The sequence below is a fragment of the Gobio gobio genome (assembly GCF_949357685.1).
Source record: "Gobio gobio genome assembly, chromosome: 22".
In the NCBI taxonomy this organism is placed as follows: domain Eukaryota; kingdom Metazoa; phylum Chordata; class Actinopteri; order Cypriniformes; family Gobionidae; genus Gobio; species Gobio gobio.
The window spans coordinates 14133327-14160280 of NC_137118.1; the positions used below are offsets into that span (position 1 = coordinate 14133327).

Sequence of the window (26954 nt, forward strand, 5' to 3'; positions counted from 1 at the left end):
AAAATTGCATAATTTCATTATAGTTTCATAAGTTTAGTATCAACAAAGTACAAAATAGTAAGTTTGCAAAAACTGTGATCTCTGTGAAATGCAATTTAGATATTTTTTTTTTTTTAATTGGTCCTAAAATGACAACCAGTCGAATTATGATTAATGTTATTTCGTAATTATTTTGCAATATATATATATTTAACTTATTTTTAACATGTTGAAGTAGCCTTCTTCTCTGGCTAACTTTGACCCGCCACCTAAATGTGTGCACCCAAAATGTAAGAACACTCAAATTCCAGGCAGGTTTATGGGAGACTTTAAAGAAGTTCAGGAGTCTTGTGACCAGCCTCGTGTACCAGCATGAGCAGTGTAAGTCCTGGCCTAATGCTCCACTGAACTAATCTAAGGAATGAGAACTTGGATAATGAGATTCCTGCTTATCAGCTCGGGTAAACAGAGTCAAACTAAAAAAAAAAAACAGAGCACACATCTTTGATCAGCAGGAATCACAGGCTGTGTGCAGTCAAAGTATGTGGTGGAGAACAGTGGCGAGGCTTGATAAAAACAAAATAAGTAGGCCTAAATGCCAATAACTTTTATGCCAAGGACCGCCAAACATGATGATTCCTTACGATATAAAAGGCAACTATATGGTTTCATGTAGGCTATAAAGAAGAATACTGTGTGAGAAAATATTGTTTGCATGATTTTTTCATTTTACAAAACTACGAAGACCGTAAAAGGGTCATGGTGATGGAAAAGAGAAACTTTTTGTTCGCTCGCAAAACTTTCTAGCAAGTAAACGCTAAAGTTTTGCGTTCGCTTGCAAAAATTTCTCAGAACACTAAAGTTTAACAAGCGAACGCAAACGTTTTGTGTGAATGCAAGTTGTCTTAAGAAACGGAAAAGTCGATTTTTTTCCTATAATATATTAAGTTACCATTAATATGCTAATGATAGCTCTAAACATGCATTTTTTTAAAATCTCATTCTACACAGACCTCCTATAACCCCATAGGTAATTTAACTAACAGGTGGAGGTTAGTTAAAAAAAATCTTTTATTTTGCAACAAATTTAGATGATCGGATTCAAGACAAAATAATACATTTCATATCAATCTTTTTGACCTTTGAAGCTTTTTTTAATGAACGGTTAAACACAAAAAAGAATCAAATAATTGCAAATGTGTGTGAATTTGACCCTTTAAAATGTCAATTTTGGAAACCAAAATGTGTTCAAATGACACTAAATAAACGAGTGTAATAACACTTGGATGTTTAGAAGAGGTATGAGCATTGAGCACCTTCACTTCTTGACTGTACAATGGTCAGAGACGGTAAGCCGTTTTACAAAATGAGAGGCAGTTTAAACTCGTTTTTCAATTTTACACAATTGATCAACATAAAAAAGTGCACTGGGACAGAGTGGGACAGGGTAGTTTTAAGAGGTAACAAATGGAGTTAAGATGACAGTCAAATTAACAGCAGACGATGGGATAAATAAAGCAACATCTGGGGGATTCAATGCTTTTTAAATGAAAATTTTACAGTATTGCCATACAATATTGTTTTCCCTGACTGGGTTTATCCAGTGCAACATCAAACGCAATAATCCAAACAGATAAAATAAAAAATAAAAAAAATTCTCTTTGGGGGAATTCTTAATGTATTTCACCATATTCTAAACATAAACTTATGACTCCAATAGTCATTTGGCTTTTCTGCCAAGGGAAATTTAAATGCATGATTCAAAGGGGGGCACATCATACCAATGAACAAATGAAATACACTCTGTTTGAAAACAAACAAACCACAAAGTTTTTTGTGCCAAACCACAAAGTCTGCCATAGGCAGGCCGGGCGTAAATCGCCACACCACTAATCGCATCTCCTGAGGGAGTGAAGGTAAAATTCCCTTAGAAAAGGGAATTTGAAATTCTCAAATAAAAAAATACCCAAATACTTGGCCATTTTACAATTCATCTGCCAAAATAAATCCAGAATGCAAGCAAATGCATTTCCTCATATTAAAATAATATGACTTTCACCTTTTAGTCTAGACATATGGCACAGCCGACTGTATGAACCAGTAGCACTTATATAATATGCAGGTATTGTACAATTTATTTACACATTTACATAATGAAGTTCAGCAAAAAGAGGCAAATCTTGCGAGTTCCTTATGCATTTGCTGGCTGGACCAAGTCTTGATGCTCTTCTCTTGCAAATTTACAGAATTCGGCAAATCTTCAGATGTAAACATGTCACGGGTGTCAAGCAGGAGTGATGACTATAGTCTAACATAAACCATTTTCCTCCTTTTTGGAGGACCAGATGTCAATGTGATGCGGCCAGTCCATCAGGTCCGTATGAGAGGTGTGAGAGGTCCTGGACTGTCACAGAGATGCCTCAAACCCCACACCCTCTTCTCCGACAGAATAAGGTGAGTGTGGAAAGATAGAGTCCAACTCATATCCCATTGGCGCTCCTCTTGGACTTCTGTGACAACTCTGCTTCTTTAGCCTGATGGGACAGAACAGATGGGGGTGAGTGTGTTGATGTCCAGCACCTTCTAGAACTTTGACCTTTCTGGTCACATTAAACAACACTGTAGAAGCTACACTCACACTAAATACAAATATAAAACAAGTTACATATGAGCTATTAAATATTTATTTATATATTTTAAATAACACATTCTATGGAGGCCCAAACCTGCAGGAAAAATAAATAAAATAGGAAATGTAATAAATGTAAACAATAGGAAAATAAATAAGGGAATAAATGACTTGATAAAACAAATATAATTCATTTAATATTGTATTGCTTTTTTCTTCATTTCTTTTTTTTTTCATTTATTTTTATATGTATTTATTCCCACATTTACTTTACCATGTGCAGCATGGAATGAGGAAGGAAGTGAAAGCATAAATAAATATAAAAAGATAAATTAAAGTATAAATAAATCAAAGTTAAAATGAATAAAAATACATTTAAATATAAATACAGAAGTTCTACAAAAACAAATTCAGGATTAAATTCAATTACAAATGAGTTATATTTGTTTTATCAAGTTATTTATTTTCCTATTATGACATGTATTTATTTATTTTTAATTTCTTCAGGTTTGGGCCTCCATAATATTCATGCCAAAAAAAAATTACAATGTTAAATTAAAACTCTTTTAAAAATCTTTTGTTTTAATAGTTGATAGAAATTCAAAATGTTTTTAGGGAAGCCTTTTTAAAATCATCTATTAATTAAACTTCTGAACATAACGGTTGCCTAGTAACATAAAAGCAGGACAGTCTGGTAAAATATGCATAATATTCAAAGTTATCTTATTAAAATCAATGTTTTTTTTCTAAGTACACATATTTGTGATGACACACTTACATGTATTAACTGAGCTTCGGGTGATGGCATGTCTAACCCTCTGGGTTTCTCCAACAACTCTTCTGACTACAATACAAAACAAGTAGTCTGTCTCAAGTCTGATTTATTTATAAAGCCCTTTCCACTACAAAGTAGCCCAAAGGGCTGTACAATAACAATGAAAGGATGTCTAGAACAATAATTAAACAGAAAAAAACAATGATAATAAAGAAATAAAGTAATAAATACATTAAAAAAAAAAATAAACAGTTAAAAGCCATAGAGAACAAGTATGTTTTCAATCGAGATTTAAAAGTGCTAATTAAGGGAGCAGATCTGATGTCAGGTGGAAGGGTATTTCACAGTCTCGGACCAGCAACAGAAAATGCCCGACCCACTTTAGATTTCAGGCGTGTTTTAGGAAATGCGAGTAGTAGGCAATTTAACGATCTTTGAGGTCTACTAGAATTCGGAGAAGCCAGATTCGTATTATATTCTGGGGCCTGACCGTGGACAGCTTTATAGACATCGAGCAAAACCTTGTAATGAATCCGAAATTTAACCGGAAACCAGTGCAGACTTTCCAACACTGGGGTAATATGATTCCTTTTCTTTGTGCTCGTGAGGAGCCTCGCAGCATTCTGGACCAATTGTAATTTCGAAATGAGAGATTGATTAGCTCCAAAATAAATTGCATTACAATAGTCCAAACGGGACGAAATAAATGCGCGAATCATGGTCTCAGCAGCAGTCATTTTAGCAATAGTCCTCAGCTGAAAAAAACTTCTTCTCACCACACACTTAATCTGTGCAGCAAACGATAAGAATGAGTCGAATATTACGCCCAGATTCCTTATCTGGTGCCGGACATTCGTTGACCACTGACCCAAAACATCTTTTAAGTCACTGTCATTTATTAGGAATATCATAAATGAAATCTCTTTGTAACCATTTCTTCTATATTCTCTTCAATTCGTCTGTCATACAATAGGCTGAGACACCTTCAAATAATGAGAAATTGATTGATTGGCGACATAAGATTCCTACCTTTCTGTCTTTGATGACTGGAGCGGAGTCCACCAGCGCCTCCACTGAGGAGGACAGTGGATTCCCTTTGGTTGCTGTTTCGGCCTCCACAGGAGGAGTGGCTTTCTGTGACACGGATATAGAGAAGAAGGACATTGCACATGAATCCATAACAACCATTAGCAATATGTGATAACATATCAGCCGTCACTTATGCGGGGATGTGCCAGTTTGCATTTCTTCCTGATTAAGGTCTATGCATCAATTGGTTAAGGTTTCAAAAGGTCAAAGGTAATCTGTTGTACAGTTTTTAAGCAGTTAGTAAACATCTGGTTTAATTTATGCAATTTTCTAGATGTATAATGTACAGTATGTGTGATCTTTGAACATTTACAGAATGTGTACTGAATATTTTTACAAATATAATTATGCTGTTTGTAACCAACTTTACATTATGGGAATCAGATAACTTGGATACAACAGCTCTAACTTGTCTGAGTAAAGTAAAGTAGGATTTGCAATATTTTAGTAACATATTGGTTACCGGACGATTGGTTATCAGCCAGAAATTAATACAAGAGCAAAAATGGGAAAACACAAAAGAGACATGGGAAGATGACAACTTTGAAGCCTATATAATGTATATTGAGTGTTCACCTCCAGTTTGGGCACTGGTGGGATGACTGGAGTTTTAGGAGTGAGGTCCGTCAGGTACATTGCACGGGAGAGCAGCAAGAGGGACGGTGGGACATTCTCTTTCAGGTGCAGGTCCAGCCACTGAGAGATGAAGAACGCAAAAAAGATCAACAAATCATCAATGATTCAAAGCAAAAAGAGCAAGCAGTGACACATAGCTCTATATACAGTATTTAGATGGAAAACATCATAAATATAGCTGTAAGCATGGATGATGCAGCATTACGATACCACTTCCACCCATGGCAACAGGGAAATAATGCATTTAAGAGGGTAAATAAACCGATCAGGCATAATATTATGACCTAACATTGTGCTGGTCCCCTTTTGCTGCCAAAACAGCCCTGACCCCGTCGTGGCATGGAGTCCACTAGACCCCTGAAGGTGTGTTGTGGTATCTGGCACCAAGATGTTAGCAGCAGATCCTTTAAGTCCTGTAAGATGCGAGTTGGGGCATCCATGGATCAGACTTGTATGTTCAGCACATCCCACAGATGCTCGATTGGATTGAGATCTGGGGAATTTGGAGGCCAAGTCAACACCTTCAACTTGTGCTCCTCAAACCATTCCTGAACCATTTTTGTTGTGTGGCAGGGCGCATTATCCTGCTGAAAGAGACCACAGCCACCAGGGAATACCGTTTCCATGAAAGGGTGTAAATGGTCTGCAACAATGCTTAGGTAGGTGGTACGTGTCACAGTAACATCCACATGGATGGCACGATCCAAGGTTTCCCAGCAGAACATTGCCCAAAGCATCACACTGCCTCTGCCCTGTGTTCCCCAGGTAAGCGACGCACACGCACCCGGCCATCCACGTGATGTAAAAGAAAACATGATTCATCAGACCAGCCCACCTTCTTCCATTGCTCCGTGGTCCAGTTCTGATGCTCCTGTTGTACAGGGGTCAGCGTGGGCACCCTGACTGATTTGCGACTATTGCAGCCCCATATGTAACAAACTGCGATGCACTGTGTATTCTGACACCTTTCTATCAGAGCCAGCATTAACTTATTGAGCAATTTGAGCTAAAGTAGCTCGTCTGTTCAATCGCACCACACGTGCCAGCATTCGCTCCCCACGTGCATCAATGAGCTTTGGCCGCCCATGACCCTGTCGCCGGTTCACCACTGTTCCTTCCTTTTACCACTTTTGATAGATACTCTGACCACTGCAGACCAGAACACCCCACTAGAGCTGCAGTTTAGGAGATGCTCTGGCCCAGTTGTTCTAGCCATCACAATTTGGCCCTTGTCAAACTTGCTCAAATCCGTGCGCTTGCCCTTTTTTTCTTCTTCTAACACATCAACTTTGAGTACAAATTGTTCACTTGCTGCCTAATATATCCCACCCACTAACATGTACCGTGATGAAGAGATAATTATTCACTTCACCTGTCAGTGGTCATAGTGTTATGCCTGATCGGTGTATAAGAAGATTGTTTCAAAGTCTGTTTTATGTGTCACACTTCAATTTGTCAACAGTCTTTGGGTAGAAAACAGTCATAAATATCCTCTAGTAGGCAGGTTTACAACCCAGACAGACTGGTCTGTGCAGGCACACACACACACACACCTGCTGTAGCTGCTGTCGGAGCTGATCTGTGGTCAGACCCAAAGATCTCATACCGCGACTCCTGCAGGCAGCTTGAAGCTCTGCTACATTCATTGCAGGCACACCTTCCGTGGCAATCACCTACAAAGAGACACAAACAGTGATTATCCAAGAGCGGAGATCATCTCCTTAACATATTGAACCCGGAACATTACTTTAAAGGGTTAGTTCACCTAAAAATTTAAATTCTGTCATTAAATTACCCACCCTCATCTCTTCCAACCCGTAAGACCTTCATTCATCTTCGGAACACAAATGAAGATATCTTTGATGAAATCCGAGAGCTCTCTGATCCCTCCATAGACAGCAATTTAATTAACACTTTCAAGGTCCAGAAAGGAAGTAAAACCATTGTTAAAATAGTCCATGTAACTCCAGTGGTTCAATGTTAATTTTACGAAGCGACGAGAATACTTTTTGTACCCAAAATACAAACAAAAATCATTTTTTCACCTCTGTGTCAGTCTCCTATGCTGTTGACGTATACACTGCAAAAAATGTTTTTCTTACTTAGTATTTTTGTCTTGTTTCCAGTCCAAATATCTAAAAAGTCTTACGTTAAGAAATGTTTACAAGCCAAGCAAAGGTTATTGTCTTGTTTTGGGAAATAACTCAAAATTAAATGAGTGTTTGCTTAAAATAAGCAAACTTATCTCGTTTTCTGTTTGAATTAAAATTATTTTGCTTACCCCATTGGCACATTATTTAGCTTATTTTAAGCAAAAACTCACTTAATTTTGAGTTATTATTTTTCACCCAAAACAAGACAATCATTTTTACTTGTCTAGTAAATTATTGTTGTTTTAAGAATTTTTAGATGTTTGGACTAGAAACAAGACAAAAATACTAAGTAAGAAAAGCATTTTCTGCAGTGTAGTAAATACAGCACAGTGCCTCCGAGTTACGTCAGAGCCACGCCAGCTTACCATTGGCCGATGCTGTTCACGTGAGCACCACGACACATGGTTGTGATGCTGACGCAGGAGCTGACCAATGTCAACAGCGTAGGAGACTGACACAGACATGAAGAAATTGTTGAATAAAGTCGTTATTTTTGTTTGTATTTTGGGCACAAAAAGTATTCTCATCGCTTCATAAAATTAAGGTTAAACCACTGTAGTCACATGGACTATTTTAACCATGTCTTGCTACCTTTCTGGTTCTTGAAAGTGGTAATTAAATTGCTGTCTATGGAGGGGTCAGAGAGCTCTCGGATGTCTTCAAAATTATATTAATTTGTGTTCCGAAGATGAATGAAGGTCTTATGGGTTTGGAACGACATGAGGGTGAGTAATTAATGACAGAATTTTCATTTTTGGGTGAACTAACCCTTTAAGGTCTAAGGGGCCATATACACAGAACGTTTTTGCAAAACACGTTTTTTTAAAAGTGAATGGCCCCTACACTTTAAGACGTATGGCTCAGTCACCCACAAACCTAGTGGTCACAGCAACATGTCAAGTCATAAATTCAGCTGTACAACTATTTTAAAGGGTCAGTAGCAGCTGTCTGCCTTTGTCTCACCTCATCGTCTGCCTTGATGTTGCGCAGCTGCATCATCAGCTGGAAACGCAGTAGGTTATTGGTGCCGATGGGCTGCAGCTCCAGCAGTTTGCACAAGGCCACCAGCTGCGGCCGCTCCAGATGCTCCAGCGTCAGCTCATCCTCAAAGAGCTTGGAGAACTTCACAATGTCTTTAGTGGTGGGCTGTTCACCCGTGTGCCGCACCTATAGCAGACAAGTTAGAAGAGTCAATAAGAACAATTTCACTAGATGGGAAATGGGAAAATGGCTTTGATTATCAAACTAACCTGCTGTACATATGTGGAGAACCTCTGAGTCTCGTCTCCGACAGCTGCTTTATTCCTCCTGGCCATCTCAGCAATGGTCTCCTGCAAGAACTTGGCCAGCTCCAGTTTAGCAGCAAGTCCCTTCTTCTGTTTTTCCTCCTGTCAGTGTAAAATAAACTAATTCAGCACTTTGCGTAGTCATTACTCATCAGTTTTGAAATGTGCAGATGCATTTGGAATATGCAAACAACTTCATGAAAGTTATTATTTAGATTAATTGGGCAACGGTTTACACTGATTTAATCTGCAAACAACTTGAAATTACTAATCAGATTCAATGGAGAATGGTTTCCGAATCAATTATATAAATTTGTTCAATTTATGTTTCATGAATGAGACCCGATGAATCAAACTGAACTCATCACAAACTCAGCAGTTTCAGTAGTTGATACTCAATTTTGAAATTTGCAGATTAGTTTTACACACATTCGTAATTCTCGTGTTTCATGATTGTCCAATTAATCAAACTGAACTAGTCAACTTTTGCTGTCATTTAAAAAAAACATGACATACCTTCTTGGACTCGGTCTCAAATGTGGAAGGCAACATTTCTGGGAAGAGTTTGAGGAACACGGGGAGCAAAAACTCCATGAACGGAACGATGATAAAGACCATGAACGGCAGGAGCCGGAACAAGTCGGCACATGTCCGCATCAGCTGTGGAGACAATGGGGCAAGTTTTATTCGTCCATAGTCAAAAACAAAAGCAACATGGGTTAGTGAAACTGAGAGAAGCTCTTCTGGCCTAATCCAGCTGTACTTTCTCTGAGGTGTAAATCATCTTAGTTATGCAATCCTATTTGTGTCACCTTACATTATAAATCCTTGATCAAGCACTGGTTTGTTCTAACAGGATTATCAAACATAATTATTTTGACATAACTCATAACTACTTACATCCTCTTATATAAAGAAGTTGAGACTCGGTACTATGGTATTACTTGCATGGTAACATGGTAATACCATGACATTCTTTGAAGTACCTTGGCATATTATGCAAATACCATGGTGTATAAATATGGTAATAATGGACATGGTCCAGTAGTTATACATCGTTTTTGTACATGTACCATGGTAGTGCCAATGGTATTACAAAAGCCTAAGTTATTTATTTATTTTTACAGACGTGGATTTAATAATTGTGAAGTTAATAAGTGTAATAAGATTTAAATACTTCCAAACACTTAATATTCAAAATAAAGCTCCATAATATTACTTAACGATGGTGACAATTTCCCACAATGACTGCATCGCTCAAATCTTGCTCAAAACGTTTTGTTTCCAGTTAATTTTGTTAAACATTCTTAAAAGAAGTTTTTGGAATACCGGATGTTATTCAACTCGTGTTCACATCATAATCGGATGGATTGCTACAGCATGTATTATTTAAATTAACTTGGAGTACCATTTAAATACATAAAGGAGATATTTGTGACCCATGCTGGCAAAATGAGTTGCAATGAGCAAATTTTATAAAAAAAAGGAGTTGTTTCTCTATTCTCTATTATTGAAAAAACTTTTAAAAAGATGTATGATTTGTTTGAATCGGACGGGAAAAAAAATTACTGTTTGAAGTCGATAGTCAGCATAGTCAATTTTGAGAATCTGAAGGTTCCAAAACAAAAATCACCTAGCAACCATACCTTTAAAACTCTGGTAATAACACAAAATTTGACACACCCCAAGATACCTCCATGATACCACATTTGTTTGATTAACATATTGGATATTAAAGGGTACATAACACACACAGTCTCTGCCTATCTCATGTTAATCTTGAGTACCTATAAAGTAGTATTGCATCTTTCATATCACCAAAGAGTCTTTAGTTTTATAATATAAAAAACAGTCATCATGTACGGCACGCTGTACTGATTATTTTCTAAAAACAGCCAAACTCGTGGAGGCGTGCAGTGGGCGGAGCTACACACACACATACACAATACAGAACTCCGTTGTTGCTCCGTTGGAAAACAAACTGCTTCCACTGTTTCCTTAACGCTGGGTAATTTGTAGTGATGCACCGAAATGCAAATTCTGGGCCGAAACTGAAAATTTAGGATGCACTTGGCCGAAAACCGAAACTGAAGCCGAAAATAGCTTCTTTTAAAAACTTTTATATAAAATGTTTAACAATAAATATAAATAATAATACCAAATAATATTATTCTTCAAGTTTTATGTTCCATCAAATAAAATTTAACAGCAAAAAAAGATCCACAATTATCTGAATAACTGCACACAAAATCACTGAATGGCAGTGGGCCTCTATTCTGCTGCTGCATGTAAACAATTTTTTACTTCCATTTTAAACAACATATTGCAACTTTGATGTCCTCCTCTGAAACTTTAAAATACTTCCATACCGCTGACATGCTTAATCTTTGATATGCAGACGCGTGATAACAGCTCGATCGTGAGTGAAACCTAAGCGGTCGTGCACGGATGGGAGGGGTGGGTGACATTGATTTTCAGTTTACGTTTTCGGCTGTTTTTTTTTTATACTTCAGCCCGAAACCGATAATGCCATTTCCGGCTTACATTTTCAGCGGCCGAAATTTCGGTGCACCCCTAGTTATTTGGGTTATCTTTCCCTTACAACCAAAAACACACTTCTTTAGTGACATTGTTGATTTTGTGGCCTAAAAACAAAATGACAGCGCTTCCGTAATGAAGCTTGTTGATGGGTGTGCTCTTGCTCTCGCTCTGGTTGATGTGCGCATGCGCTCATCCGGGAGAAATGTCCATACAAAGAATCCCACCCTGCATGAAGCAATACTCGAAAAAACTACTTTCAGAAACTTATTCGAATCCTGAAGGAGTGTATTTGGCACAGAAATAGACTCATCCAACAAATGTTTTACATTTTGGCCATGTTTAACATGACAATCCAACTCTTTAAGGGTGTCCTCACACTAGGCACCTTGTACCGTGCCCGAGCGCGATTGTCCAGTCAGCGTCAGATCTTTCAGTCAGCACAAGTGAGATAGTTTTCATGGACAAAGGAAAAGTACTCCTCCGATAACGTACAAATAAAGATACTTTTAGATTTTTAATTTCTATTTGGAGCATTGGGATGACTAGACCTTACTGAAAAATTTTTTGTGAAAACCTCAAAATCGAAATTTTTCACTTGTTTTGTCTGTAGTTTGAAATTATCCCGTGCGCATTCCGACTCATTTTGCCAGCACGGGTCACTATAATTATCATATCCATATCAAAGAACCATGGAATAACATCTCATCTACAATCACTCAAGCGTGGTAAACCCAAAGTAAAAACATCTTAAATAATTCTAATTCCAAGATTTCTTAAACTTTTACACCCCAAACATACCCTCCTCCTCTCCCTCCTGGTGAGCAGCTGCCCGTGCAGTAACTTCCAGACCATCCTGCCCGCGATTTTTGTGTCGATGCCAAGAAGGCGGAAGCCATGATAGTAATGCTTGAGCTCATCCAAGACTTTCTGTCCCAGAGACTTCCTTGGCACTGCTGGTGGTGCTGGTGGTCCTGGCGGTGGTTGAGTGACAGAGGCAGCCGGGACAGGGTCACCCTTGATGGGTTCAGAACCCGCAGCAGTGTCTTTCGCCTCTTGCAGCCACGCACAAGAACCGTGGAGAGGACGTGCAGCTACGCAACCAGGGCGGATCAAGCTGGATGAGTAACAGGGATACAAAGGCCTGGGACACCGGGCAACCCGCCCAAGGAACTCTGAATGATACCGTATGCATGCAGTCGACGGGAGCGAAACACAGCCGTGTCTTTTAGAGAGCAAGTAGGATCCTCTGAAAGGAAATGAAAATATAGAGACTGTTTATAGTATTAAAGCACAAATAAAATATTATAGAATAATTAAGGGATGTTCTGTGCTTGTTCCTTCGTTTGTATAAACAAGCAAAATTGTGTTTACAGTAATGTGCTCTATGGGGCAAGGTATTGTGCAGAGAGCAGTTTCAAAAATATAGCCATGAAATTAAAATCATGAAATTAGTGTTGTTTTGAAATGGCTTACAAGCCTTTTCTGTTTATAATCTTTCAATCATATCATGATCATATAAAGACAGTAAACATGGCAACTTTATAATTACACGTTCAAGGAAGAAGCTAAATTACATTAAAAATCCAGCTTCAGGAATTACATTTATCAGCCTAGAAAAGTTGTCTGTCTAAAATGACTTTGCCAACTTTACAGGTCAAATATATTTTGAATGCAAGAATTAATATTCAGTCAAACCAAAGATTATGCCAGATATATATATATATTTTACTAGTGGGTGCAGGACACTATAGTTCATTTATGTTAGTGAGGACAGCAAAATAAAGTAAACTGACATATTATACCCAAAAATTCTTCATACAGTGGACAACCAGTAAAATTGATAAAAAAAATTGGTACCAAAATTATTCAGAAACTTTGGCCTTCTTGAATTTTTTCTTGAATTGATAATGTGACCTTTTACACCACAGAATTAACAAAATTAAGCATTGCTTGGCAATTGGTTGACTAAAATGGGTATTATCTAATTGTGTACTTAAATTTAACAGCTGATTCGTTGATTGTAATCCATTACATACCTTTCAATCAAAGTTATGACATCAAGATGACACAGTTTAACTCTGAGTTCTTGTCATATTTTATTACCATTTTCTAAACTATAGCGAATAAACTGATAATGTGAGAAAATGTTGAAAGTGTCTGAATACATTTTGGTTTGACTGTATATGCTATAAAAAAAAAAAATACAAGGGCAAAATTATTTAATTTCTATGGTAACTGACAGCACTGTTTTGAACCAGAACATCGCTTAAAACAGATGAATAAGACACGTGAAGTGAATACAATGGCTGAATCCGAAATCACCCCCTAAACCCTCATTCACTATTCCCTACGTTAGTCCACTGATACAGTTCACTTGAAGGAGTGAATGAAACCGAGTACGTAAAGTCGGACAGCCGTTGTGTGTACATCGGCTGTACACTCGTTATTGCAATGCAATGTTGGATTGAATGAGTGCACTCAATAATGTCCACTATAGTTTCAGACACCACTACAAAGGGCTGTCCCTTCAAATAGTACCCTATTTGAGGGTACAGGGGGCGATTTCAAATTCAGCCAATGTTTATTGGATGATGACCTCACCTTGATCTTGTAACAGCGAGAAGCACCTGTGAGCTGAAAACGGCCATTTTGTGACTTAAAATTGGGTGTCCTGCAAAAGAAAAAATCAGTGTTCCAACGGTGGGATGACGTCAATAAAACAGCTTGTAAAGTCACGTAGCATTTACCTCAGAAGTCATTCAGTGTCCACAGCTGTTAGTTCACTAGAGAAATAAACTCTTTCACTAAATATATGCACTATATTAGCCTATATATTCATTATATTCTACCTAACCTGTTACTGATGTCTTGATTATTTAATGTATGTTTAAATTAATCTGTCATGAAAATGGCAGTCACTGTGTAGGCTATAAATGATTTTAACAACATAATTTGGAGTAAAAACATAATTTTACAATTAGATTTAGAAGTTAGAAAACTGCCTTATGTGAAGTTTACATGTTTGCATACAATGTGTTATTTGAGTGTTGATTATTAGATCTAAAAATAAATAGCAACTGAATTTAGGCTAATAGTTTGGGCTCTGTTGTTAACCTCTAATATCCTCTATGTGCAAGTAAGGGCTCCCTATACAGTTTACAGCATTATCTTTAAGAAAATTTTAGTTAATATTGAATTAATTTAAGGACAGAGACAATTTGTTTAGTAAACCACTGTTTAAAAAAAAAAAAAAAAAAAAGCTATTTTATATTTAGTTCTCTCCCCTGCTGTACCGAACCCGTACCGAACTGTGACATCAAAACTGAGGTAAGTACCGAACCGTCAGTTTTGTGTACCGTTACACCCCTAGTAAACACTGTTAGTTATGTTTTGTGTATTATTTAAATGCAAAAACTATGGGGAAGATTTGAATGCGTGTCAAAACAAAAACTAATAAAAGAAGTTATTGTTGCTATATTAAAAGGCACAATATGTAATTTTTGCAGCTAGAGGTCGCTTATTCAAAACAAAGGCGTAGCTTGATGACGCCTTGATTTCGCGGAATCATAGGAGTTGTTGTCTTCACCTCTAGCAGGTGGAAAAGAATCTGACGGGACTCAGGCAGAAATCATATTTATGGATGAGTTAAAGGGATAGTTCACCCAAAAACGAAAATGTGATGTTTTTCTGCTTACCCCTAAGGCATCCAAGATGTAGGTGTCTTCTAGAGCTGCAACTAACGATTATTTTTTCTGTCGACTAATCTAACGATTATTTTTTCGATTAGTCGACTAATCTAACGATTATTTTTCCAGATTAATCTTATTATTCTTTTTTACTGATTATTGTATTTCAAAGAGGGTAGTGAATTTGTATATTATTTTAACATGAAATCAATGAATGATGACAATATTAATTGTATTTCAGGAAGGGTAGTGTACATAGTATGCCATTTTATAATGAAATATATGAACACAAGAAGCTTTTTAAACATAATATATAATGATACTATTCATCATAAAATGTATACAGAGTAGGCCTAATTAGGAAAAGTTGTTTACTATAGTAGTTGAGTATGATTTACTTATTGATTTTTGTCAATAGTAAACGAAAATGCACTTGTATTTATCTGCAAAAGGTTCACATACAGGAGCTTTCAGCATAGTGTTAATGTATAACTAGTCGTCTATTTTGAAGATATACATGTGCATAAACAACGACTAAAGCGGCCAGAAGTTTTTGCCCAAACTTCAAAGACACATTTAAATGATTAAAGCTAGAGGCATATCTTAACTTTAATGTTACTTTAATCATGTAAACTACCTATATACAGCAAGTTATTATGCATATGTGTTTGGGACAGAGCGGAACCAGGTCGCATTTACAGCAGATATATGCAGCCCATAATAAATAAAAGCACGAGACGTACTGGGGTCGGAGAAGAACCCAGGAAAATGTGACCGTCTGTTGCAATACACGCGCCACGGTTCAGCTGCGCGAGAGAACACTGGTAGCAGGGTTGCCAGGTTTATACAACAAAACCCACCCATTCGTTACTCAAAACTAGCCCAAAACAAGCTCAATCGCGTTTCGGGGAGGTTCTTTGGTAAACATCGCGTTCGGGGGGTTAAATATGTGTGTTTTTTCTATTCAACCCGCGGACATGAGACACAGCCCGCGGCAACAGTGTAGAAGTAGCCCAATTCCGCGGAAAAAAGCGGACTTGGCAACACTGACTGACAGTGTGAAAGCTCCCGCTCTCCACGCGCACAGCTTCTGCTCTGCCACCGCGTGCAGTGTGAAACCGGCGTTACAGAGCGAACAAAGCACAGTTTTATTCGGCTTCTGTTTAAAGTACTCCCACACTTTTGAATGTCGCGGTCTGGCTTTATATGATAAATGATCATTTTCACTATGCCCGGGAGCAGAAGCTGCCATTATTCTAGATCTTCTGTTCCATTCTAGAACGTAAATATTGTGCCGCCGACGCGTCAACGTATTTTCGTAGTCGACGTCATCGACGACGTCGACGCGTCGTTGTAGCCCTAGTGTCTTCGTTTCTTCAGTAGAACACAAATGAAGATTTTTAACTCCAACCGTTGCTGTGTGTCACTCATATAATGCTTGTCAATGGAGACTAATTCTATTAGAGTAAAAAAAACATGGACAGTCAACTTCAAATTAAACCCTGCGGCTCGTGACGACACATTGATGTCTTAAGACACGAAACGAACGGTTTCTGAGAGAAACCGAACGGTATTTATGCAATTAATTCACCTCATATCAGACGTATGTCTTCAGCTCTGCAGACTGCCATCACTTCCCGTGTGTGAGGTCAAAATTCCGGCCGGGTCATAGATATATACATAGATTCCTCATTCGAGCGATCCACGCCATGATCCACGCAGGCACAAATGAGGTATCTATGTATATATCTATAGTATGACCCGGACAGAATTTTGACCTCACCTACGAGAAGTGATGGCAGTCTGCAGAGCTGAAGCGTTCGTCTGATATGAGGTGATATATTTGCATAAATACTGTTGGGTTTCTCTCAGAAAGCGATCGTTTCGTGTCTTAAGACATCAATGTGTCGTCACGAGCCGCTGGGTTTAATTTGAAGTTGTCTGTCCATGTTTTTTTACTCTAATAGAATTTGTCTCCATTGACAAGCATTATATGAGTGACACACAGCAACGGTTGGAGTTAAAAATCTTAATTTGTGTTCTACTGAAGAAACGAAGACACCTACATCTTGGATGTATTAGGGGTAAGCAGAAAAACATCAAATTTTCATTTTTGGGTGAACTATCCCTTTAATGTATTAAAGATTTATTAACGTTACTGTAGTATGAAGCAAGGCGGAGCCTAAATCCGTTTGAGCAGAACGAGGCAGCTGGAGCGATGAGAGACAAACGCGAGCTCGAAAGCAGTGGAGCGTTTATTATGCCACAGACGAGCACTTCTGCTTCTTCCGGTCATGTGTATGTGGGGTAACACAGCACTGTTTTATCATATTAGATACATTTGAGTGTGTTGAAAGTTATGTTATAAAGCTACTCTGTGCGTTCGCTCTGCGGCTACTTTGAGACACTTGTTGCACACTGCAGTAAGCTAGATCGACGTTAGGCATGGTAAAACATGGTACTCGCGCTAAATCAAGAAAACAAGATAAAAACAATAAGACTAACTTTGTTGAGCTATATAACAATGATTCGTTTTCTGTCGATGAATGTATCCAAACAGTTGCTCACCTGTCTAAAAAAAACATAATATATTAAAACGTCTTTGGTGTTTCAATGGTTTCTACAAAATAAAACGTTCGAGGGTAACGCGGGTGGTCCGTGTCCTGGTTAAAATAGCTTATTTCTCTGGATTTAAACATTCTTGGAAACATTTTGGATAATGCAAGTACACAAGTCAACAAAATATAACATTGTTCTAGTGGTTTTGGGGTATTTTAATCTAAAAATCCTACATATTGTGCCTTTAATTAACAAAATATAGACTCACAAATATAAAACTCCAGATTCAAAAACAAATCCCATTCATTTCATTTGTTTATGTTTTGTGATACTTTTATTTTTGATAATCTACTTCCTATTTCAATATTCGTCTTTCTGTGGCATTTAAATTGTTTCTAGAATCGTGAAATTACACACCTGTTTTTTTTTTAAAGACCATGATATCAATATAGGAATGATTGATTATTGTTCCACTAATCATGAATAAATGTGCATATAATCACAAATAGATACAGATACACAAATAAGTGTAAGGGGTTCCACAAACGTGATCAAATCTTGACTGTCTGAGGTATTTATGAATAGATTACCTTTTAATTTTTGTGAATTCGTTTAATTTATTTGTGAAACTTATAATTGTTACTATTTACTTGTGAATATGTGTGTGTGTCCATTAATTCATGAACACTGAAACAATAATAACTTCACGACATGCGTCACTGCTGTATTAAAGCTGTTGTGACGAAGCGGCGGTCGCGAGCACTGCACACAAATACTGACTCACGTGTGTGTCTACGCCACTTGCGTTGCTAAAACAGAACACAAACACGGAGACCGGTCAAAGTCACCGGCCATATTTAACGCCAATACAAGTAACACTGCATTTTACCCGAAGGTTTGACTCAAATTGCAACTTATAATAGTTATCATATTTATGGCCATTGTGACAAAGACTCCGCTATTATTAAAGTGCAATGGCTTTCTTTGTAATGCGTAAGTTACGCCAATGTCAAAATGAACTACAGTCTCCGCTTCCAGTTATAATTACAATTTAACAGTTTAAACTATCCTAATTGTTATATAAAAAGTGGTGCGGGTACGTAAACACGCAGGAGTTTAATGACAGGCGCTGAAGGCCACAATAGAGGCCGCAGATACACGACCACCATCTCAAAACACAACTTTAAACTACTAACTGTTACAGATGCTAATGATCTATGGAATGATCTATGGATACAGTCGACATACACAACATCGATCAACTAACGTTACATACAAAAGCGATCGGACAATACTTTTGTTTTACTTTCGTTAATGATTAACGTTACAAGCAAGTTAGCCGCGAGCGGTTGCTTAACAATACAGCGGCAACGGATGAAAGCTAAAGGATAGAGATGATCACAGTGTGATATTGAGCATTAAACAACTAACGTTACTAACCTGCGGGAAAAGGCCCGTGTCGTGCGGTGCGATGGCTGTTAGGCTGTAACCATTGGCTGTAGTGTCAGATCGGATGACGGGGGAGAAAAATGTTCGGCTCGACAGCGCTCCTCCTGCAGTTGAGGGTCAAATTTCCTCGGAGGCGATGGTACGGCAGAAAAACTGACCTTTTGCGGGTTGTGATACTCCATTCACCACGGTTTGTCACTCCTTAGGTTTAAATCTAAATAGACTTGTAAATTAATACATCCGAGCTGATGTACTGTTTTGATCGGATTTTAAAAATGGGATGTCGGATTGCCTCTGGTGCCCCGGTGAAAGCCGACCGTCCTACCGAGGAGGATCATCCGACGAGAGGAGCGGCGTGATTGACAGCCACGAGCACCAATCCACGAGCTGGACGCACTAGCGAAGCTGGCCAATCCGCTTGGACGGGGCGGTCAGTGGAACTTCCCATGACCTCATCCGTGATGACGAGGGCACATGGGAGAAACGAAGCTTTTCGAAGCTTCGAATCAATTGAACCTCGCAAAATGATTCACTGTTCCGAAGTGTTCGAAACGCCACACGCTAGTGACCTCTGCTGGTCAAAACAATGTATTTGCAACAAATACTCACGCCAAAAACGCATAAAAACACCTTTTACAAACCCATTGCAAATGTTTTATTGAAAGTAAAATCTATCCAATGCAATTAACTAATCATCCAATAAGATTCTGTATAAAGTCTGCATAATATGTGTTCTTTTATCAATTGTCAGGGCTTGTTTGTTTGTTCAATGGATGGCTCAACTAAAACCAGATACTTTTAACTACTATTGTTCCATTTTATTTTACTTATGTCCATTAAAACAAAAGTTTGATACACGCTCCGAACCAGTGATTCGAACAAAAGATTCGTAAAGGTTTCGAAGCTTCATGAAGCAGCGATTCGAAATCGCCGCACATGAACGTTCGGCCTACTGTTCTTAGTTCAGCTGTAGTTCAGAGTTGCTATGGCAACAGCCATATTTGCAGTGCCCAGAACAGCGAAAGAGTAGCAAGGCGTTTCATAGGATCGTTAGGTATTTGTGCAGAAGATGGCGCTACAATCCTAAAAGGAACATAAAATCCTAAATAATATTGTTTTTTTGTGTTCTAATTTTCAATGATATTAATTATATAATATAATATTTTATTATATTATAATATACTTTATAATTATATATTATTGAATTTTTTTTTAAAATGGCTTGCATTTTCTTAAAACAATTTCTGGTAGTTATGAAATAGTGTAGGTCTCATTTAATAAATAAAGAGCTCTTATCCCTCTTTATCCATAAAGCTTAAAAATATCTTAAATGTTTATATAAATTCACGTTATTTAAACATGTCTGTGCTGAGTGAATTTTTGTGTATGCCCTAAAATAACAGTAAAATGTATTATTGTCTAAAAATAGATGGCTGATATGCACAGCAAAATATATTGTCTAGGGTTGTCAAATAGTACCCTGCTATATGAATAGTAAAATGATAGTCAAATTGAAAATAAAAACCATATTATAGGTAAAATGGCTTCTGTTTTCTTAAAACAATTCATGTAAAGTTAAGCTGGATATAAAATAGTGCAGGTCTCATTTATTAAATAAAGAGCTCTATCTCTTGACCCTCTTGATCTATAAAGCATAAAAATATCTTAAATGTTTAATATAAATTAATTTAATTTAAAAATTAATGCTCAATGAATGTTTTTGTATGGTCTAAAATAACAGTAAAATGTGTTATTAAAATTAATAAAAAATAGATGGCTGATTTACATAGAGAGTAAAATGTCTAGGGTTGTCAAATAGTACCCTCCTATATAAATAGTAAAATGATAGTCTAATTGAAAATAAAAACGATATTATAGCTGTACTCGAATACATTGCTTTGTTTTCAAGCAATCATAATCATCCACTTTAATGGTTTTATATTGTAATCATAAGAAGAAGAAAAACTACTCGTCCCAACATGCCCCTCACATCTTGCTGCACAGCCAATGGGGGAGATTTTATTTTGGCGCTGAGACAGAGGCCTCAAGCAGAGGGGCTTTTGTTACAGCTAGAGGGAGGGAGACGGCTATAATAAAATATATGGGAGCCAAATTTCCCTAGGTCTGCAGGAGCATCCCGCAAAAAAACGGGGCCTCTCCCGATTCCACAGCCACACATCCTATCATGGGGATCGACATACGACTGATCTAGCCCAATTTTCTTTCCAAACAACGGATTAGATTAAAAAAAAACGTGGAGTCATAGGTCTTTGTGTTTATATGTATGTTAACTGCAGCAGGAATCCAGTTTATTTGGTGTATTTGTTTAGAATGGAACACGCTGAAGGTACAGACGCTTTTATTCTACCGCTGTTTCGATGCTTCGTTTCATGATATCGCGTTGAATCCAAACAAGCGCTGCATGCATTTCTGTTTTTGTTACTGTAAAGCAATGGTTTTCATCACACCTTTTCCTGGTGGAAATGTAATATGGCCAATTTGATTTAAAGGGGCACGGGCAGCCATGTTGGCATGTTCGCATTCACTTATTCAGTTTTTAAGGCTCTCCGCATGATGCAGTTTTCTAAGAAACATACAATTTTACATCAAAACGTATGTTTAAAACATTCCCCGGTGATAAACCAAAAATGTACGTGTATTATTGTTTTCCCCATGTACACACACATTAGCACATCCGCTAACGCCGCCTTTCATATAATGCAGCGACATTACACGGGTCCGCTTTACAAGGCTGTTGGGAAAACACGATTTGTTTTTTAACCACACAAGATATTATTAATTGTTTATTTGTGGCCCATATAGCATTTACATTAAGTTGTGTGTGTTTATACATTGTTAATATGCTTATATCGGCTCTGTTTTGTTATCCAGAAAACGCTAGCAGGCTAATGTTAGCCAACTGCTGGTCATTGCAGGTTTGTTTCTTTGACATGGAACAATGTTTCAGTTTGGTTTGTTTAGAAACAGTCTTTTATTGTTATGTGGCATTGAGTGATGTGGTTCATGTGCTAAAATAGTCTTAAGCTGGTTGCTTTATGTCTGTCCTTACTGGACAGACAAAACAAGCAAAATAGACGACAAAAAAAAAAACTGGCTTGATAGTAAATATTAAATTTGGCCGGCTTGCATGGTGTACTTCTGATTAAAGGGAGAGAACCTTAAAAAATGGAAACATTCAAAAGATTATTTAATTTAATTGCATATTGTTGACAAATATACAGGGAGTACAGGGAATGTAGTATGAGGAAATGTTATTGGACTTGTTTGATTGGAAGTAAATATGCTAAACAGGCTGTGTGATTTCAATCAAAATTCTAACTAAAGTTTCCACTCTAAATTCCAGGGAAAGTTGGCATAACTTGGAGTACACTAGAGTAAACTTTATCCCTTGGGAGGGCGATTGCAGCGTTGCAGAAGCAGCCTGATATTCTCAGACTTTTTTGCGCAAAACATAAACCACAAATTCTTGACCCATTTTGTCTCAAAATATGGTTATTAAATGGTTTAATAAAATTTTTTGCCTGGAGCAATGTTTCACAAATGTGATAAGACGAGGTAACATGTTTTTATGCATCATAAACATTCTGTTTCTCCTCATCATATCAGCAGGCCCTGTAAGAAAAAGGGAAACTTAAGGATGCTGGAGCAGAACAATGGATTTCTCCTTCTCTTTCATGCAAGGGATCATGGGAAACACAATTCAGCAACCCCCTCAGCTTATTGACTCAGCCAACATCAGACAGGATGATGTCTATGAAGCCATCAGTGACCCAGGAGATGATGGAGGACAGCAAAACTTTGAGTCTCCTATGGAGTCAGGCTTTTCTTACCCTGCTGAAGACCTCCCAGTTATTACAAATGGTTACCCGACGGGCGTAGGTACCTATGAGCAACAGGCCAAGTTTGCCTTGTACTCTCAGTTCCCCAATGGCTCAGCTAATGGCTATGGCGCCATACGAAACTATGGCGATCATGGTTTGCTGCTTGGTGAGGGAACAGTATTGAGACCCCCAGTGGTCCAGGAGAAGCCTCCAACACACATCTCACCTCTGCCTCATCCCCATCATCACCACCAGCCTCATCATCCTCCTCACCATCACCACCATCAGCAGCAACACCACCCACATAACCCGCAGCTGTTACCTCACCACCATCACCCTCCTCCTGCCTCCCACCTAATGCCTCAAGTCTTGCCGCCCCCTCCTCCCTTGCTCTTGCCCTCTTCGCCACCCCTCCTGTCACCTCAAGAAAGCACCGTCTCCAACCCCACTGTGCAATCTATCTCCACTCCCAAAAAGACCAGCTCCCCAGAGATCAAAATAAAGATCATTAAGACCTACCAGAACGGTAGGGAGCTGTTTGAGTCCTCACTGTGCGGGGACCTGCTGCAAGAGTTTCAGGCTGGCGAGGCTTCAAGGAGAAGACATGAGCAGAAGAAGGAGAAGAGGAAAAAGAGAAGCAGCAGACATGTTGCTTGTCCAGAAGAGGAGAGCCAGCAGCCATGCAAAGGCGAGGAGGAACAGTCCGGGGCTGTCCACAACCCCGCACAGCCCAGCGAAGGTCAGGTTGCATTCAGAGAAGAGCAACCTTCTTCAACCCTCAATAGCCCCAAAGCAGAACCCAAGGAACAGAAAGTAAGTTTCATATTATTGACATGTCTATTGTCGTTTCCACTTTGGAAGTCTTGGGAATCTCTGGTTTATGAGATTCAAGCTTACTTTTCCTGTTCATCCAAGACCATCTTGTGTTCTTGTTTAGGTCGAAAAGCAATTTCCTTCGGTCATCACTAGCACTGGCTCTTGTCAAGAGTATGAGATCGGTGACTTGGTGTGGGCTAAGGTTGGGACGTATCCTTGGTGGCCGTGCATGGTGTCATCAGACCCTCAGTCAAACGTTCATATACGTCTTAATACAAGAGGTAATTTATCTACTACAAGTTCATACAAGTATATTCTTAAGGTTGTTAAGAATAAGGTTGTTAAGAATTGTAGAATACTCTACACAAATCTATCTGAACAGATTTTAAAACACTTGGCGTCATACACTTGCCAACTTTGAAAAAGGTTACATGAAAAACTTTGAAAAAGGTTACATAATCACCAGATTAAGTGATACAGTATCACTTCTCAGACATTCCACGCCCCAACAAATGCAGATTGAACATTCTCAATCAGCGAAAGCAAGTGCTGACCAATGCTAACAGACACTGACAGGGGTAACGCATTGATCTGACCTGACAAACGTGTCTGTTGCCGTTGATTGGCTTATGATGTACCAATGTGGGTTAGTCTATATACTAAATGACTGAGGATCACACACTACCAGACTTTCAAGTCATTCCAATCACAGCAAACTCACACAAAAGCATCTGCATCATTGCTAGGAGATGCATGACTAAAATCTTCCCAAACATGTTCGATAACCTCTGACTTGATCAAATCAAGAAAATGAACCAAAAAAATCTGTGCCCATCAAATGCTACACAATTATCAGGTTTGTTTCTTTGACATGAGACAATATTTCAGTTTGGTTTGTTTAGACAGTCTTTTATTGTTATGTGGCATTGAGTGATGTGGTTCATGTGCTAAATTAAAGTCTAAAGTGGGTTGTTTTAGTTCTGTCCTTACTGGACAGACAAAACAAGCAAAATAGACGACAAAACACTGGTTTGATAGTAAATATAATTTTTTTTGGCCAGCTTGCATAGTGTACTTCTAATTAAAGGGAGAGAACCTTATAAAATTGAGACATTCAAAAGATGATTTAATTTGATTATATTAATATTGCTGTAATGCATTGTTGACAAATATACAGGGAGTACAGGGAATGTAGTATGAGGAATGTACTTAATTTTTCTTTTGCAAGTTTTGTCTCACATTTTTAAGTAAATTTCACATTTGCAATTAAGTAAACCGTACTTAAAGCGTTAGTTCACCCAAAAATGAAAATTCTGTCATTAATTACTCACCCTCATGTCGTTCCAAACCCGTAAGACGTTCGTTCATCTTCGGAACACAAATTAAGATATTTTTGATGAAATGCGAGAGCTCTCTGACCCCTCCATAGACAGCTATTTGAATTTACAACACTTTCAAGGCCCAGAAAAGTAGTGAAAACATTGTTAAAATACCGGTAGTCTGTGACTACAGTGGTTCAATCTTAATTTTATGAAGTGCGAGAATACTTTTTTGTGCGCAAAAAACAACAAAAATAACTTTATTCAACAATTTCTTCACTTCTGTGTATAGGGACTGTTTTTAATGCCTTTCTGGGCCTTGAAAGTGTTAATTAAATTGCTGTCTATTGAGGGGTCAGAAAGCTCTCGGATTTCATCAAAAAATTTTGTTCTGAAGATGAACGAAGGTCTTACGGGTTTGGAACGACATGAGGGTGAGTAACTAATGACAGAATTAATTTTTGGGTGAACTAACCCTTTAAATTAAGTAAATTAACAAAGAAACTAAGTAATTTTAATTTGGCCAGTAAAAGGTTGAGTAACTTCTACTTGGTTGAAGTTTCCTTTGCAATACTTTTTACTCAAATAATATAACGCTGAATTAAACCACACTTTAAAGTGTATGATTAAACAGTGTAAATACAGCTCGAAAACAGCGAAAAATAAACCTTATTAGTTATTCAAGTACCAGAGCATGATGGGAATACCAGTATCAGAAGAATTAAGTAGTTTTACTTAATTTTATAACGTTGAAATGTATGCTTTAATATCTGCAAGCTTGAATTGAGTACTAATATAGAATTTACTTTGTGTTTTAAATTCTTGCCTGACCGTTTAATTCACCACAAAATCATTTTTATCAGTGCATTTCAGTTACTTCAGTTAGAGCTGCAACAACTAATAGTTCAAATTGATTATTATCGTCAACAAATTTGATTATCGATTAGTCACATCTGTATGCTGTGCTCAGAAACCATCAGCCAGTCACGTCGCTTTACAGTTGTGAATAACCCAATAGCAGGGGACACCGAGTGAGCTGCTGTGGGATAGGTACATGATCCAAGATGTCCAAAACATTTTATATTTGTAAGCGCTTCAAACAAAAGCATAAGCGTTAACCACGTCTTGCCCTTTCATGCTTTGACAGATGCGTGTGCTAAAGTGCCCCTATTATGCTATTTTAAAGGCTCTTAAATTAGTTTTGGAGTTTGACATGCATCAAAGGTTTAATTTTCTCATAATATACATTGCACATCACCACATTTTTCAATGATTCTCAAATGACTACACACAGACAACGTACAACATAGACGGGCATTATGCAAATTACTTCTCTAGTGACGTTGAACCATCACGCAGTGAGATCCGAAATACAATTGAGTAAAATAGGCAGTTCAGAGTCGATTCTTTCTTTTGGGAGACAATAACTTTATTTATTGTGCACTTTTGACTTTACAACTTTGCAGAACGTTCACATTCTCAAACAGCTATATTACACACTGCATGAAAAGGGAATATTCGAAAAACCATTGGTACTTTAATGCCACTGACACATGTTTTTCTCAGCACAACTTACACTTTATGGTTATATCCTTATCTACAAATGTTCGGAAGTCCCTTGAGTATTTCCATTTCATTTTCTTTATTTATATAGCACATTTAATGCAACTGCTGTTGCCCAAAGTGCTTTCCAAACAATAAAGAAAACACAAATAACAAGGAAGAAAACAGATAAAATACAAAGAAAGCACACAGGACATAGACAAGGTAATGCTCAAACACCCATCAAGAAGGTGCCCAGGCGGTTTTTAAAAGATGTGCGTTTCACATGACCTTAAATTTTGGTAGTGACTGTACTGACCTTAAAGAGAGGAAGATCATTGGGACCGATATGAAAGAAAGCTCGATCACCCTTAGTTTTAGCAACAACAAGATTTTGATTTTCAGATCTCAAAGATCTAGATGGATTATAAAATGCCATCATACTAGAAAGGTAAGTAGGGGCAAAACCTTGTAACGCCTTAAAAACAAGTATTAAGATCTTATAGCTAATACTTTCCTGAATCGGCAACCATGTCAACGATTTAATATCAGACTAATTGATTCAAATTTCTTAGCTGACTTGAGCAGTTTGGCAGCAGCCTATAATTCCAAAATAAAGCGAGTTGCAATAGTCCATACGTAAAAAAACGACC

At 37.8% G+C, this 26954-nt stretch overlaps 2 protein-coding genes across 5 annotated transcripts in view; one reads left to right on the forward strand and one right to left on the reverse strand.

The window, feature by feature from the left end:
- Positions 1-115: 115 nt before the first annotated feature.
- letm2 (leucine zipper-EF-hand containing transmembrane protein 2) lies at positions 116-19159 on the reverse strand. Of its 2 annotated transcripts, XM_079804730.1 has the most exons (11): positions 18774-19159; positions 13690-13759; positions 11887-12334; positions 9064-9207; positions 8512-8649; positions 8225-8428; positions 6662-6781; positions 5049-5168; positions 4413-4517; positions 3387-3452; positions 116-2513 (listed from the first exon to the last, which is right to left on the reverse strand). In XM_079804730.1, the coding sequence occupies exons 2-11, from the start codon at positions 13734-13736 to the stop codon at positions 2460-2462; spliced, it is 1446 nt and encodes a 481-aa protein (XP_079660856.1). In that variant the 5' UTR covers positions 13737-13759; positions 18774-19159; the 3' UTR covers positions 116-2459. The 2 variants fall into 2 exon arrangements, with proteins under 2 accessions (XP_079660856.1, XP_079660857.1); XM_079804731.1 differs by lacking the exon at positions 3387-3452 and having other exon boundaries at positions 1035-2513.
- A 1629-nt stretch (positions 19160-20788) lies between these two features.
- The window catches only part of nsd3 (nuclear receptor binding SET domain protein 3), a 37370-nt gene continuing 31204 nt past the window's right edge, over positions 20789-26954 (forward strand). For 2 of the 3 annotated variants that reach the window (XM_079804808.1, XM_079804809.1), the window contains exons 1-3: positions 20789-21129; positions 22410-23437; positions 23562-23721. In XM_079804808.1, the coding sequence (XP_079660934.1) occupies positions 22457-23437; positions 23562-23721 (1141 nt within the window). In that variant the 5' untranslated portion in view covers positions 20789-21129; positions 22410-22456. Of the gene's footprint in view, positions 21130-21674; positions 21719-22409; positions 23438-23561; positions 23722-26954 lie in introns of all 3 variants that reach the window. The other variant, XM_079804810.1, reaches the window with a different exon arrangement.

What these genes read in the sequence shown, in the direction of transcription:
- letm2 (XM_079804730.1), bottom strand. Translation starts at nt 13,736, where the DNA reads ATGGCCGTTTTCAGCTCACAGGTGCTTCTCGCTGTTACAAGATCAAG. An exon ending in ACATCAAGGCAGACGATGAG is followed by an intron (nt 6,782 to 8,224) that starts GTGAGACAAAGG and finishes GTCTCTTTGTAG; the next exon opens with GTGATTGCCACGGAAGGTGT. An exon ending in CCGAAGCTCAGTTAATACAT is followed by an intron (nt 2,514 to 3,386) that starts GTAAGTGTGTCA and finishes CTGTCCCATCAG; the next exon opens with GCTAAAGAAGCAGAGTTGTC.